Source organism: Rosa chinensis, chromosome 1 (genome assembly GCF_002994745.2).
Source record: "Rosa chinensis cultivar Old Blush chromosome 1, RchiOBHm-V2, whole genome shotgun sequence".
NCBI classification, from domain to species: Eukaryota; Viridiplantae; Streptophyta; class Magnoliopsida; order Rosales; family Rosaceae; genus Rosa; species Rosa chinensis.
In genome coordinates, this window is record NC_037088.1 from 65,863,342 (window position 1) to 65,880,601 (window position 17,260).

At 38.7% G+C, this 17,260-nt stretch overlaps 1 protein-coding gene across 1 annotated transcript; it reads left to right on the plus strand.

Annotated features, from left to right (window-relative positions):
• The first annotated feature begins 3,325 nt into the window (after positions 1-3,325).
• Positions 3,326-5,425, plus strand: LOC112172490 (transcription factor SPEECHLESS). The gene is made up of 3 exons (XM_024309854.2): positions 3,326-3,730; positions 3,982-4,608; positions 5,360-5,425. The coding sequence occupies exons 1-3, from the start codon at positions 3,326-3,328 to the stop codon at positions 5,423-5,425; spliced, it is 1,098 nt and encodes a 365-aa protein (XP_024165622.1).
• The last annotated feature ends 11,835 nt before the right edge of the window (positions 5,426-17,260 follow it).

Sequence of the window (17,260 nt, forward strand, 5' to 3'; positions counted from 1 at the left end):
AGTTAAATTAGGTAGGCCAAGTAATACAACCAGTGCTCATAGTTTGGTTCTAGAATATATGTTACTCTACTACTTCAATGCTTCCTTCAAACCTTAATGACACAAGGTTGTTTGGTGTATAATCTACTGATCTTTAAAGATTTTTTATGCATAAGCCATTGTAATTAATAATCAAAAGATTACAAGCCTTAACCGCATTGCTAGAGAGAACACGAGTTACCGGCCCCCTATTATGTTCAATGCTTAATCACATTGTCGCAATACGCCGGCTACCACACTAGGAAAGAGACTAAACGGCTCTACATGAAAGCAACAAATTATGAAAATTATAGTACCAATATTAGCTATTGCTTATGATCCAACTAATTAATTTTGAAACTAGGAGTGTACATTCCATATCAAGATATATTCATATTCAAAACTACGAAAAAAATTTAAATTTTGATAATATAATTGATGACAGAGAGAGGGAGGTTGTTGAGGGTGGTAAATATGAAAATTGATGTGTGATAACCTAGAATTGGACTGATATGGAGAGAAGTAAATGTGATAAAAACAAGTATAGATTATATGGTACACAAACACAACCTCCACTTTAAATGAAACGCGTACACTCCCATGCTTTTGCTAGCTAAACCAAAAATACGAGATACAATTTGCAATTACTCCCCTTAGGGTTTGTCACTCAACTGCACCAGTACTCCTCTCTGCTCGCTATTTGCCAAAACCAGCCACTATGAAAATATTGCAATTTGCAGCAGTAGCTTTAGTAATTCACACTGATCGAAGAGAGAGGGGAGAGAGAAAGGGAGGGATCCTCTAGTCTTTATCTAATAACTTGAAATTGATTTCATCGTAGGCACGGAGATGCCGTGGACCTGCAAATTGATAGCACATACCTTTCATAATTTTCATATATTTTAAGCATGAAAGTCGTAAATATATAATAAATAACGGGAAACAAGTTGCAGAATCTGAGCAAGTAGTACCCTACCGGCCGTCGTCATCATCTTCATCTGAAACTCTATGGACCCCCGTCTCCTCATTCATTAATGTTCATTCATTCATTTCTACTGATCCTTTCTTGCTCAAACACATGTATTTCTGGAATTTGTCCCACATACAGATACTTCATACACTTAAAAGCCATAGTTAAGCATCATCCTGAATATACTTTGTATACATTGGAACCATAAATGGTGGGATTGGGGTGCTTTTTGTGTGTGCTTGGTCGATCTCCTCCCACTTGTTTTCGACTGGGAGAGGATACCACACTCATCCGTTCAATCGCTTAATCCTCTGTTTGCTATAAAAAGAAATTATTTATTTTTTGGTGTTTGGACCTTTTATGCCTAAAGATAGGTTAGTAGCGTTGGTTCCTAATTTGCACTCGTAATCAATGGCTCATCTACTTTGTTACTCAACCAAAACAGACAGAGTATCAAGTAGCTTTCTAATATTGCTGGTAGCTAGGTTTTGGTCCGGCTAATGATCCTTGTTGGACGTACAATGAGTTTTAAGAATCTGTCCCATCAACGATAGTGCAAAATAATTATTCAATTTAAGTTTCAGTGCTAGTCTCGATCTCCTAGATGATCCATGATGGTGATCTTGCATGATCGACAAACATATACAGAAAGATATAGATGAAAAAGGTAATATCTACATGGTTTTACTCCGTTTACAAAGCAATAGCGATTGATGTTCAGCTAGCTAGATCTGACTAAGAGTACTGTTGGTTTTTGGTACGGAGATTAGCAAAGAGGAGCATTCCCCAGTAGTAGTCATGGCAATGCTAGCTAGCTCTTCCTTCTCTTTTTTTTCTTTTTCTTTAAAGGTATTGCTAGCTCCTGTATTAACTATCAACCAGTAGAGAGGTCATCCATGGCATTCATGAATGCGTAATTGCGTCTTCACTTTCTCCGGCCCCTATAAATGAGTAGAACTGAGGAAGCCCTTAATTTATTCCTCCTCACTTTTTAGAATTTTCCCACTGTCACCTCTGATTCTGATGATCTTTAATCAAACATCAAACTTTTCAACTGCATGCATGATGAATCCAGCAGTGAAAACTGTGGGAGGATTCAGAGCACTGACGTGCACTTACATTAACATAAATGGACAGTTGGATAACATCAAATACACTTTATAGTTATTAAAAAAATTACTATAAATATCAAGGGCTGAAATACCTAATAAGCGCTTGGTCACTTGTATCACCATTGCATAGAAGGATTTTCAATGAAAACCTAAGAAAATGAATGTATTCTGGACAAACCTAATAATGAACTAGGAAATGAAAGAAAATTTTACTAAATATACGCCTACACGTGGTGTTGAAAATACTACTATGGATTATTATGATTTTTTTAATTTTTAATTTATTTTGATTTTGATTTGATCTCTCATTACAATTGACATGAATGTTGAACAAAATAGTAAACAACTCAAATTTGTAAATTATTGTTTACCATTTATAAAGTTAAATAATATAATTATTTTTTTCGAGAACTTTTATCATATATCTCGCGGTATTGAATACTTCAAATTCTTTTATCATTAAATTTTTATTTTTCTTTACCAAATACAAAATGGTGAAAACACAACAAGTGTGCATTAGATTACATTTTTGTAATTTTATACGTCAAGAAAAAATATACATATATAAAAAAAATTACATTTTTGTAATTTTATACGTCAAGAGATAATTTGTAAATTTATAAAGTATTAATTACCCTCTAATAATAAGTTTTTTTGTGATTGAAAATAGTATATTAAGGGGATTGAGATTGACACCTGTTTGTTAAAATGAGCAATTTTGCAATCGACATATGCATGGAGATCGAGGGGGAGTGGTTTGAACAAAAGTGGGTGTCAGTTTTACCCATATATTAAATGTCAAATAGAGTGTCCACTTCCAATTTTGTATCGGTAAAAATGTGGCTTGAAATCTACATTCTCACATCTTTGTAGCTCTCTCTTTGTATATATATTTCTTCCAAGTCTTAATGTTCGCTCTCTATATCACACACAAACAGCTCCCCTCTTTTGTTTTTGTATTTTCTTGGGACTGTGTGCTCCACTGCCCTTCTGATTCCTGATTCCTGTACAAGAAAGATCCCGGAGACAATTATAATCCAACGGCTAAATTAAAAACCAACCAACAAAGTTCTTCAAAAATAGGTGATGGTGATGGTTTAGTCCCTTTCACCAGAGTCCCTCTTATTACTCCTTCTCGCATCCATCTCAATACACACTTTTCTTGATCTCGACAACGTCATATCTCCCTAACTTTTCGTGCTATCCTTTCTAAGCTTTGGCCACTATGGATGATCATCTTTTGTCTGAATTTTTCGAAGAACACGATCACTGCTACGGTGGCGGCGATGCTAGCAGCTTGGCTCCCGGTGATGATCTTTTTAGCATATTGGATAGCTTAGATGCAGGGTCACTCATGGATAGTTTTCCTCCGCCAACACCGTGCGATGAACTCGTGTTTAGCTCATCAAAAGAAGGAGGGATAGAAGTGTCACCGGAGCTCGAAACTTCACCAAAATCATGCAAGAGAGTGAAGCTTTCAAAAGAGGCTTCCCCAGGCGGGACAGGTTCTAATTCTGACGATGGACAGCAAAGGATGTCGCATATAACGGTGGAGCGCAACCGGAGGAAGCAAATGAACGAGCACTTGACAGTCTTGCGCTCTCTCATGCCTTGTTTCTATGTCAAAAGAGTCCGTACTCACTACTTTTTCAGTTACAATACGTTTATTTACGTTGTGATGTTTAGAATTTCATAATTAAGAAGCCAAAAAGGGTCTATTTTCGGGTAGGCTTCCACAATAGCCTCACATATGTGGATGGACTTGTTTGAGTCATCCATCCTCTCTTATTTCCTTTTGAGCTTCGTTTTCCTTTCCGTCCCACTTTAATTAGTTTCTTTGTTTTTAATATGTATTGATTGCAATTATGTTTGATAAAACAGGGGGATCAAGCATCAATTATTGGAGGGGTGGTTGACTACATCAATGAATTGCAGCAAGTTCTTCAATCACTAGAGGCCAAGAAGCAACGAAAGGCATACAGTGAAGTGTTAAGCCCTAGGCTACCAGTTTCAAGTAGTCCCAGATTACCTTCATCACCACTAGTACTTAGCCCTAGAAAACCCCCAATAAGTCCTTTGGCAAGTCCCAGAATCAGCTGCAGCAGCTTGCCTATTAGTCCAAGAACCCCACAGCCAACCAGCCCTTACAAGCCTCCCAGGACGACGTCGTTACAACAGTTGCAACAACCAGTTTACCTCTCTAGTCCAACCATAACTGCAGCTAGCTCATCACTTGAACCATCTCCTTCAAATTCGTCGACTACTAATTTTTCCTCCGTTAATCATGTTATTGACAATCTCAATGAGCTTTTTGCCAATTCTAAGTCCGCCATTGCCCATGTGGAAGTGAAGTTTTCAGGTGCAAATGTTCTTTTAAACACGGTGTCTCCTCGGATACCAGGACAAGCTCTCAAAATCATTTCGGCTCTCGAAGATCTTTCCCTCGAGATTCTCCACGTCGAAATAAAGACGGAAGACGAAAAGATGCTTAATTCCTTCACCATCAAGGTACTTATGTTAACCAATCGTTTTTATCACGTACTTTCTTTAGAAAACAGATTTCTGATGCTGAGAGAAAATTATAGAAAACTACTTCATCTTTAACCACTTAACATGCAGTACCTAAAATGAACATATTTGTGATTTAATTTTTTTTGTAATTAGTTATCGATCATAGTGGCTCTATATACAGTGCATGTTTTAAAACTCTGTATAATACATCACAAACTGGTACACAGTTTTGTTTGTGTCAGACACTCAGTACGTTCAACATATCTAGAAAAGAGTTCATCGTTTAATATACTGGTAATCAATAATGAAAATGATAGATACATGACACTCAGTACCTTCAACATATCTAGAAAAGAGTCCATCGTTTAATTTACTGGTAATCAATAGTGAAAATGATAAATACATGCATAGTGGGGACTCATCGTGAACTTCTAGTTTCTCTTCCTTGGTTTATTGGGAGGTACAGTATTGTTTCCTTTTGAAGGTAATATATGATCTATTACTATCTATGCAGTAACTTCATTCCTCCCAGTTGTAAATAAAATTTGAGTTCTAGACATGCACTGTACTGATAATGACCGTTGATTTTAAATGCTAGGGTCACTATGAAGTGCTGAAATCTAGGGTATCTATGTCTGCAGGCATTGATAGCTACTACGGATGAACTGTGATTAATAATAGTAGATTAATTGAATTGAGTTTGTTCTTTGCTAATGATTGGTAAATCTGATTTTCTTTTTCTTGCCAGATTGGAATTGAATGCCAACTTAGTGCTGAGGAACTCGCTCACCAAATTCAGCAAACATTCCGCTAAGTACATTAGGGTTGAGGATATATAACCCTAACAACTACGTACTTCAATCTCAATCTCTGAAGTACTGGTGCTGCTAATAAAAGAGAATGTGGTAATTAGGCATATGTTTTAGTTTCTCACCATATTCTTATTAGTTTACGTACAATTGTAATTGTAGATCGTCATAAGTCATAATTAGTTTAGATAGCTAGGGTAATTAACCCATGTAATTTAGCATTCCTAATATCTAGTTTGATGTATGCATGCATATATATGCATTTCAAATTTCAATTCAAAACATCTCCTCGGATCTGACTGGCCATTAATTTTTGTAACAATGGAGTGTAACAATTTCTCTTTCAGAAATTAATTTGAATAAGAGACAAGAACATGCAAGAAATAACTTCTTCGGATTTTACATATGTATTATATACTTCTTGAAAAACAGTTAATTTTTGTATTCGTACTATTGGAGAAAGAGGTTTGTCGGCCATAATTAAACTCTTTGCCATGGATGACTCTAGTATACATTGGAAACCATTTAACCCATTTAGTGGACGGGGATTTCTTGTTATTAATCAATGAAAAGAAAGGTCTTCCTATTTTATTCTACCTTTTGTAACTTCAACCATCTGTTAATCTTCACATATGGTGTATGAACTTTAAGCATTTTTACACTTTGGTGTACCAACTTTCATAACTATTAGAATTATGTATCAAGTTTGCTCCAATCTTTCATTTTGGTGTACGTACGCCGTTAAATTTTCCGTTATCTTTGCCAAAAAAAAATTTCCGTTATCTTTCCTTTAGCTTTGTCAGTTTTTTTTTTTTTGGTAAAGATAACGGAAAACTTAATAGCGTACACCAAAATGAAATATTTGAGCAAACTCGATACACCATTCTAATAGTTAAGAAAGTTGGTACACCAAAGTATAGAAATGCTTAAAGTTAATACATCATTTGTGATGTTTTCCCTTAATATTTCATTGCATTCGGAATTTCGGATCCATGAGTAGTGATGTTGCATGTGATGATGTGAATATATAGTGAGCAATCGATAGAAAACCATTTTTCTTCTCCTTTTTAATTACTATATCCAAAATCAGTAATTAATTTGATATGAGCAATGACTGCTCGATCGAAATGATCATTAGGACTTGCAAATCACATAGTTGATACTTGATAGTTCTAACTCATAGCTAGTAGTATAGCCAGGACCAAAACATATATAATAGGTGGGGTTAGTAGTTAGGCAGCTGAGTGAGAGCATTGTTGTCGTTCTTGGGACCAACAATATTGGGTGCATGTCCTACAATTATTGGGTACATATAGGGGGTACCTAGTTCTAAATTAAATGCCATAAATGATGGCAAACCTTCATGTAATATCCCTGCTAACCTAGCATGGCGAATATAGTCATAGCTAGCTCATGATCACCTACAATTCTTAGCTAGACCAAACTCTAAGAATAGACATGCAAGAGACAGATCTAGCTGAGAGGGAGAGTGGGGAGCCAAATTGCTTTTGTTACAAAATTCGTTGGTATATTGTGGACTCTTAGTATATCAATTAAGCGACATGTTTGACCCTATGAAACATATATAGATCGATGGACCACGGTAGCCCTCAACCAAATTCCTCTTTCTAACCATCTAGCTAAATTTCTTTTCTCATCTTTGCCTCTCAATTGTTGGATCATCTTGTAAATATCTAAAAAAAAAAAAAACTGTAAGAACCAGGGTGATAATCAAAAATAGGATTAAAGATTATTATTGCCAGTGGTGGAGTCAGAAACTTAGGGTTACTAGGGCACAAAAAAAAAATATCTTAACACAAAAAATCTTGGAAAATAACAAGAAATTTGTGATCGAGTTGAGAGTTGATACATGTTGCAACTATGCTTTCCTATTTTAAAGAGTTTTCCAAATCATCATTAAGTAACAATGAGTGATGGAGCTAGAACTTCATCTTAGATGAAGACTTTTAGAAATTGAAAAGAAAAAATTTAGAACTTGTTTAAGGAAAACTGAAATTGGAAGAGAATTGATCGAGTTGTACTTTCATTGATAATAGAGACCTCTTTATATAGAGGATTATAAGGCATAGAATCAGAGTTCTACAAGGAAACACAATATTACAATTGATTGGATATCTCCAAGGTTCTCCGATATTATCTCTAATTCTAACTCTATTACCAGTAGGTCAAGTAACCTAGAGTTTGGGCCAGACATATATTCTGGATTTACTTGAACACTCCCCCTTATGTCTCCCAAACATGGTGCTTCTCTCGTTGCCTCATTAAAAACCTTGTCGAGTAACAAAAACCCTGTGGGACAAAATAACCTTTGTCGAAGGGGAAAAAGAGCATAACACACCCTTCACGTTTCGAGACCATACATATAGACACCTCCCCCTGATGTCTGCATCTCCCCCTAACGACTACGGTCATTGGAGTTCAGATAACTTCCGCAAACGATGCTACCAACATATTTCTCGAAAGTGAAATTTAGGCAATGGCTTAGTGAGCAAGTTTGCCATATTGTCCTCAGATCGAACCTAGTTCACTTTGATCTTGAGGAGAGTTTGTTGTTGCTGATTATACTTGGTGTGGTCGCTTTTGATGTAGCCTTACTTCAAAACAAGCAGCATTATCCTATATGCTCGTAGGCTCATCTGTGGTAGACTTCAAACCACAATTAATCGAACATGCGTAACTATGGATCCAATCCATATACATTCACTATCACTTCGTGAGGAGCAATAATCTCTGCATTGTTCGAAGATATAGCAACTATGGTCTGTTTTGTAGACCTCTAAGATATCATGGTCTTTACCTATGGTGAACACTTAACCAGTTTGGGAATGACCTTTGTATGGGTCAGAGAGATACCCAATATTAGCAAAACCTTTCAAAACACATGTCTTTTTGGGATGGGGATAGAGGACGCAAGCCAGTGTTGGCGGCGTTCCTGGTGTGTGATGGGTCCGAATCCATCATCTCTCTATAGGGATAGAACAAGCCCATATCAATCGTACATCTCAAGTACTGAAAGATATCTTTTACACCAATCCAATGGCGTCGCGTTGGCACAAAGCTATATCCAGCTATCAAGTTCATTGCAAACGAGATGTCTGGTCTTGTGCATTTAGCTAAGTACAATAATGCGCCTATTGTACTTATGTAGGGCACTTCCGCCTCTAGCACATCTTCGCCATCATCATTCGGACGAAGAGGATCCTTTTCAAGATCAGGACTAAGGACGATCATGGGGGTGCTTGAAGGTTTGACCTTGTCAAAATGCCTAAGCATCTATCAACACGATGCTCAAGTTCCAAACCGAGACATAATCGTGTTCTCCCAAAATCATTCATCTCAAACTCGGATTTCAAGTGTTCAACGGTTTCCCTTAACTCTTTAAGGGCTTCCAATGAAGATCATGTCCAACATGAATCGCAGTAGAATCCGAAACTTGTTATGGAAACGCGTAGGCATATACCTTCCCAATCAAGTGGTCATCTTAGTGAGCGTTCCATGCATCCTAGCTAGGGCCATGGACTGTAACGCCAGAGCGCCACTCTCTTTGGCGTTGGCGCCACGTCCGTTTAGGGTGGTGTTACATCCTCTCGTAGGGACGTACTTCCTTGCAAGCATATTTGCAGCAGATGTGTGATCTCGTCACTTTAGTAGGGATTGAGATGAGACATAGTGGGGACAGACCATGACAATTCCTGTCGTTACTGCTGAACATCTGTGTTCTTATCTCCCCCTAACGACGGGAAGACTGTCTCATCAAAGTGACAATCCGCAAATCTAGCGGTAATGAGATCGTCTTGCAAGGGCATTAAGTGGCGGACGATGGTCGGAGTCTCAAATCCAACGTAGTTGCCCATTCGTCTGTAAGTACGATACTTGTACTCAGTCACTAGCTGTAACGTAGAGGTAGATTGAGTGGCAGTGGGTCGTAGACGAATTAGCATAGCTGCATGAGATAGTGCATCACCCCAAGCGGATATAAGGCAATTGATGAGATTTACCAATGTCTGGACTACCATCGTAGTTTTTTTCACGAGACCATTTGGGTGTGTACATGGGAATGTGATGTCCAGCATCAGTCCCATTGCAATATCTATCGAAAGTCGTCGATGTAAACTCTCTAGCATAGTCAAATACAATTGATTAAATAGGATGATTCGGGGAGTGAGCCCGTTGTCATATGATATATGCTAGGAGTGTAGCATAAGCAGCATTATAAGTGCATAATGGCACAACACGTAACCAACGTGTTTGCGTGTCAACCAACATCATGAGATATTTAACTGTCCGCAGGTAGGTTGAATCAGTCCACAGAATCCCTATGGATTCTATGTAAGAACATAATGAGTATTTTCATATCCTTTGCATAGAACGGTCTCAGTCCTAAATTCCCTAAGGAACGACCTTTGTAAAATGAGAGAGAGGCTTTAGAAGCAACCAATGAGGATTTTGGTTGGGCCTAAGCGTCTGAAACGCTATTTGAAGCAAAGTTGGTGATTGCAACATCACCTGGGGTGTCATCACCATGATGTACGCTATCCATGGAGTCATGGATAAGGACTATGCTAGCCCTAGGTTGGTGGTGGAAGGAGGCGGTGCTCTAGGCAGCAGCGTCGGTCACACTTAGTCCAAAAATCAACTTTTGATTCAAGTTTCGTTTCGCTCGAAAGAAATGATGTCCATACGAAGTCCTTAGTAGACAGATCATCATATCATAACTAGGATGACCTATCATATCGTGATAACGCTAATATGTGTCTAAATCCAAGAGATATTCTCTCATGACTTTATTGGATTTAATAGCTCGAATAGTGACATAGAGTCTACTAGAGAGACACATAAACTGCTCTAAGATGCACATTTGTTCGCAATCAGTAGAGGTATTGCAAATGAACTTATTTCCGTTCTCTACATGCATTTTCGCATGAAATCCGTTGGCTACTCATAGGTGCGATTTACCCTAAGAGCGTAGAGAGTTTTTGCGACAGTAATCAAGGTGCCTTTTGGCAAGGGGAACTTGGGCTGTTCCATGTCCTTGAATTAATACTGATGGCCCAGCCATCATAGTCACAAAGTCATATGCTCAGAATCAAAATTGAGTCATAATGAAAAAACTTGAAATTTTATTCATAAGCCAACAGAGTTACATCATTGTCTCTTTGACCAAAGAAAATCTAATCCAAAATGCTAGCTAATGTAAAACAATGGTAGTCGTCTAACTTCTTTCGGTAATTCCAAAATAAATGTGACCAGGTGAGTAGAGAGATGTCAGTGGAGCAAGGCTCGCTTAAGTACCACTAATCTCAGAACCTTCCTAGACATCATACTTACTTTGGGTGAGCCTACTTTGAAGAAAGACTAAACCATTGGCATTTACTACAAAGTATATGGCAATTGCCTATTACATCTCTTGGAAAAATAAAGACTTAAACAGAATTGGAGATCTATTGATCCCAGCCATATTTGTAGTCTTCAACCCTTCACTCTAGATCATCTTCATGATCTTCTTGTTCCACATAGTGAACTTCTCTTGCTTCACAATATGCTTTGTAGGTAGTGACAATTTCTTCACGAGCTCTACAAATGTGTGCCCAATGACCGGATACTCCACATTGAGAACACACATCTCTTTGCTCAGACTCCATTGATTGAGGTGCTTTGAAAGCATCATTTAAATTGCTCTTAGTGTTGGTGGTGCCACCAACATGGCCAGAGGCGTTGCCTCCCTCTCTCTTTCCACGTTGACCTTTTCGGTTCCATGTTTGCCTATTTCGGCGGTTACCTTCCCAAGTAGAGAGATTATATGGACCAGAATGTCCAGAAGTATCCCTAAGATTAGGGTTTTGCTCTTGGCACCCTCTCTTAGGGGCGCGACTATAATTGGATTCTGGAATATGCTTTGTTTCCACTGATCTTGAATTATAGTTTTTCACAAGGATGTTGTCATGCTTTTCAGCAACATTCATAGCTCCAATGAGCTCATGAAACCTTGTGATCGTCCTGTAGTAACATCGATTCGATAGTTTTTAGCAACCATCAATGCAGAGACGGGGAAGGTAAAGAGAGTTATTCTCAATCAACATCGCATCTGTGATCTCTTTACCACAGAATTCCATTAAGGATTTAATGCGAAGTGCTTCCGAGTTATAGTCAAGAACTGACTTGAAATCACAGAAGCAGAGGCTATGCCATCTCACTTCTAGGTCAGGAAGCAGGGAGTCACGGACGTTGCCAAATCTTTCTTCAAGTGAGACCCACAACCTTGTGGGGTCTTCTTCATTCATACACTCGTACTGGAGCGAATCATCCATACGATGAGTCATTAGGATGATGGCTTTCACCTTATTTGCCTTTAAGGCTGCTCTATTTGTTTCCAAAGCTTGAGCTTGCTCAACAGTTAGCACGTCCTGGTTAGGCTCGAGAATCGTATCCAAGATTCCATCGGCCTTGAGATGCTAGCGGACATCACGAACCCACATGTGATATTCAGAGCCAGTTGTTCTCAATGGAGCAAAATCCAATTTGTTCATGTTACTCATCCTGAAAGAGAATAAGAAATTAGGGTTAGTTTCGGAGCGTAAAAGGCTACCATGAAAACATATAAAATTTCTTAGAGTAGTTGCTCCCAAGAAATTATGAATTTCTAAGCGTAATCGCTTCCAAGAAATTCAATTCCAAGAGGTATTGGATTAGATCGAAATAATGACGTAAGTGGTCGATCATAAATTCTCTACAAACTCTAAGTTTGGAGATCTCAACAAGCTCCAAGCTTGGATTGAGCATGAACCTCCACCGTTCGGCTTAATTAGGTCTCCCATATGATGAAGAAAGGGGGGGGGGTAGAAGAAGGGAGTTTGCAAGTCCCCGAAAAAGAAGAAAAATTGAATTTAAAAACTAAAAAAAAAAGGGAAATTTTAGAAAAAAAATACCTCGAAATAGGTCACCCGGAAATTTGACCGGAAAAGTCACCGGAAAGTGGCCGGCAGTCTTTGACCTCCGTTGACCAGGGGCTGACCTAGCTGACATGGCAATGGGGTCCAATGCTGAGTTGGCTGTGGGGTCAGATACTGACATGGCTAGGGCTGGGCATCCAAAACAGAAATCCCGGTCCCGTCCCGAAACCGTCCCCAAATCCCCCGGTACGGGCCGGGATCAAAATCTGAAATTTACTATTTGGGCCCGTCCCGTCCCGTAGAAACGGGCCCGGTACCGGTACTAGCCCAGTCGATCCCGGTTGATCCCGTCCCGTCCCGTTTAAATTAATTATTTAATTATTTATATTACTTGGTTGATTTTGATTGGGTAGTTTATGTGAGAACACAGAGCAATGACCACACCCGATCAAAACATTTTGACCTAAACTAAACGGCCAAGGCCCTAACTCCCTAAGCCGCAACGAACTAACGAAGGGATCCCCAGTTCTAAGCTCTCTTCTCCCTCCACTCTCCAGATCTGCTTATGTTGTTCATCTAAATCCCAATCCCGACTGATCCCCAATTCACTAACCCTAGTTCTAAGCTCTTTTCGAGTCTTCTCCACTCTCCATATCTTCTTCTGTTCCTCATCTAAATCCCCGATCCCCCTCTATCAGTCGATCCCCAATTCACTAATCCCTGATCCCAATTCATTAATCGTTTGGGTGTTGCGTAAAGAGGAAGGTCAGAGAGGTTTCAAGGAGGAGCATGATAAGAAGTTTCAAGGTCAGTCATGCTCTCATTTTCTCAGTTTCATGCATTGCTTTGTGGTTAACTATGTTTTTTGATAATGTTAAAACTTTGGTGCAGGTGACGCATTTACTGACAGGTCACTTGTTCGACAATTACCTTGTTCCTGTGGTTCTTCATTAAAAGCCACAGGTTCTTATGAAAGATTGTCTACTCCTATACAAGCTGATGAGCGGTTTCATGGTTCGTCATACTTCACTTTCTCAATTCGATTCATTTCATTTTGGTCAGCTGTGTTTTGTGACTATGTTAAAGCTTTGGTTCAGGTGTGTTTGATTCATTTGATTCTGATATATATTTGATTCATTTGATTCTGATCAGCTTATTTCAATTAGAGGTTTCAACTGAATGGTGTTGAATTGCCTCACGTGCCCAGCCCTAATAATAACCGCTCCACAGGTCCCCTCATTCATGTATATCATTGTCCTTGGTTGGGATGGATGTTTATATATCCACTACTGATCACTGTGATCCACAGCGACTAACCATATATAGTATTAGGGAGTATATGTTTAGGATCATATTGATATATTCATTATTCACTATCCCTCGTGCTTAATTTGTCAAAGCCTCTTCTTTTGGAAACTAATCACTTTGGGTCACCAGTGACATAATATTGGTGTTTTCTGTTTTCTTACATGTAGTTTCTTACATTCAAGTTATCATAGATTAGATTAGATTGATCATTGTTTGTTAGCTCAGAATTAGCGTGATCATCAGATAGCTGCTGATTCATACTTCATCTCCAGGTCAGTTATTCACTTATTTGATTCAAATCGTTCGATGGCTAGAGCGAAGAAGGTAGCTGCTCGGCCTCATTGTTGATTCAAATCGTTCAAGACTTGTAGTTAACTAGTTTTTATCATGTAATGGACTTTAAGACCTACTGGACTTCTTGTTGAATTCATGAATTGGTTTCTATGTTTATTCATTTATTGAACTTATTGTTGGTCTATTGAATTGGCTATTTGCTGTGTTGCACATTGGATTTCTTTCCTGTCATAATCTGCAATTTGCATTACTGCATCACAGCCATGTCATAAACTCATAATCTGCATTACTGCACTTTGAATTCATAATCTGCAATTTGGTTTAAGGCAAAATTGATTGTGTAGATTTATAAGTTGCAGTGCTAAGAGAACAGCTGCATCCTATAATGATTGAAATCTGGAAATTTTGGATAGCTGTTAAAGTCCTTTAAGTGTGGAAAAAAAAAAAAAAAAAAAGGGATTCGGGTATCCCGAATTGGGCCCGGACCCGACCCGATCCCGGTCGGTTTCGGTACCTCCGGTACCAACTTTGAAAAAACGTAATCCCGTCCCGAAAAATATTTCCAGTACCGGGTTCGGTATCACTCAATAACCGGCCCGTGCCCAGCCCTAGACATGGCAGTGGGTTACCGGATGCTGACGGGGCAGTGGATCCCCCGGATGCTGACGTGACGGCTGACTGTTCTACTGACGTGGCTGTGGGGTCTGCGTCAGTGGACTTGGGCTTAGTCTTGGGCTTCTTTTCCTTTTTTTTTTTGTTTTTCTTTTTTTCTTTCTTCTGTCAGCTTTTCTATTGGCCGGTTCTGCTACTTTTATAAGGGTTTTTTGTATTTTTCTTCCAGTTCCTAAATCCTGGTATCGAAGAGCTGCTGTTGGAAAAATTTGGTAGCAATTGGAGGTCTGGAAGGTGGTGAACCGGTGTAGGGATCCCTTTTTTTCTTCTTGGAGAGTTGGTTCGATACTTCCGGTGGCCGGTTCGGTGGTTTTCCGGACGGTTCTGGTGGTACCGTTGCCGATTCTGGAATCCTGGGATTGAGGGCTTCAATATATGAGGAGGTAGTGGCTAGGGTTTGAAAGCTACGAATTTAGGGTTTCAAGGTTAGAGATTCGTGTTGATAAAGTGTTTAAGGAAAACTGAAATAGGGAGATAATTGAGTCGTACTTTCATTGATAATAAGGGCCTTTTTATATAGAGGATTACAAGACATAGAATCAGAGTTCTAAAGGAAATGTTATATTACAATTGATTGGATATCTCCAAGATTTTCCGATATTATCTCTAATTCTAACCCTATTACCACTAGGTCAAGTAACCTAGAGTTTGGGCCAGACAAATATTCTGGATTTACTTGAACAGAACTCAATTTATATATCAAAATTTATATATAAAAATTGTAACAAAATCCTATAAAAAAAATTGATAGAAATATTATAATCTACAAATAAGAATAATTTAAGATAAGAATATTATTAAAATTATGTTAAGTTTATAATAGAAAGCAACTTGAAAAAATAATAATTAGTTCTGCAAGCTCTAATTAAACCTTGGAAGAAAAAAAAAATACTGAAGTTAGCAAGAATCAAACCCTAGACCTGCAATGTAGGTAAAATGTGCCAGACCACTGCACTATGAAGCCGATTGTATTACTTGGTAACTCTAACTGCTTATAAAATGAAAATTTTAATGGGTCAGAGGACCCAGTGTGCCCCTATGTGGCTGCGCCACTGATTATTGCTATGGACATGACAAATCAAAGAAAAATTGTTAGAAGAAAATCTTTGACCTAGCTCTCTGCTAGGGTTTTGAGAAAGTCTCTCCTTTGGGTACTTTCTCTTGTATCTTCCCCGTTGATTTCTTAATGGTGGCCATAGCAAACTCAGGCCTGTTCATCTTATGTGTGTATGGTGCGATCAGTGTTGGCGACGGTCTGCGTTATTCGGTCTTAAATGAAGGCATGGTCGATCTGGTGGTTGTGGGTGAAGGGAGTACTTTTGGGGCTCCGTACGAGATAAGTGGCTTGGGTGGTGACTTCCGGATCCGATTCTGACAGGTCAAAGGATTATATGCACGATCGACCAAGGCGATTGGAGGACTGGTGGTGCGACTAGAGTACTCGGCGGTGACGGGGAAGAGTCTTGTTCGCGATCAGAGGATTTCTGGCTGGATTTTTCTCTTGCTGCTGTTGGTGGCGTTGATAACGAGTTTAACTTCTTTTACTGGGCTCGAGTTCAGGGTATTAAAGATGGTTATGACGTTGCTCGTGGTGGTGGTGACGCGTATTGCGGCGGTGGTCGGAAGCTGGTGATGGATGAGGATCGAGGGCGACCTATCTCCATATGAGGCCGGACTTCTTCGGTGGCGGTGGGATTTGCTGCCTTCAGAGATCTGCAAGCTTCTGGGTGCAATGAGGTGCCCTAGTAATCATGGGGGTGTCCTTTGTAATTGCCATATGCACTAGAGCTTGGTGAGCTGGTGTTTACTGGTAGGTCTGCTGGGCTTGCCTAACTTTTTTTTGGGGGGGGGGGGGGAAGGTGACTTGTCAGCTTCCATTCCAAGTATTTAGTTTCTTTTTTCAGGTCACAAAAACCAGATGCTCTGAGGGATCATTTTAATTTACTGTTTCGGAGTTTCTTGGTTTTTGTTTGAAATAATGGTGCATTGACTTCTTAAAAGGTGGGTGTACTGGGAGTATATTGGGTTCTTGTTCTTATTTTAAAATAGGAGTCTCATGGTACTCTGAGAAACGATTTTTTCTGTCAACCTCATAGCGGTGTTTCGTTTTTGTACTGCTTACTGAATCTATATAATAGGCTGACCTCCCTTGATAAAAAAAAAAAAAAATTGCTTTTCATAGCAAATAGTCAGTTCTATTATTATTTTTTCTTTAATGAAACATTACATTTTGCAAATGTCTTCCTAAGAGATTATGAATGATTTAGTATGCAGATGATATATTAAATAATGTCATTTTAAAATTTTCTAGATTCGTTAACATGATAGGAACACGAATAACACAAGAAGTCAACAAGTATTCAATTTAAGGCTTGTGTATACATTGGGAAAGGCCTGTTAATACGCACATTGACTAAAACTTTTATAAATTTGTACGTAATATGACAGCTCATTTGGAACATACCAATTTCAGCAAGATTGTATCGTTTAGAGAATAGCTTGTCATTTGATTTTAGATCATAATTTTTTTGTCCTTTGTTTTTTCTTTCTTGCCAATTTCGACGGAACAAGGATAATTTTTTTGTGTCTTGATTCAAAAAGAAGAATGATATATAATAGTTCTGGTATGAACAATTAGAAAACCAGGGATGAATA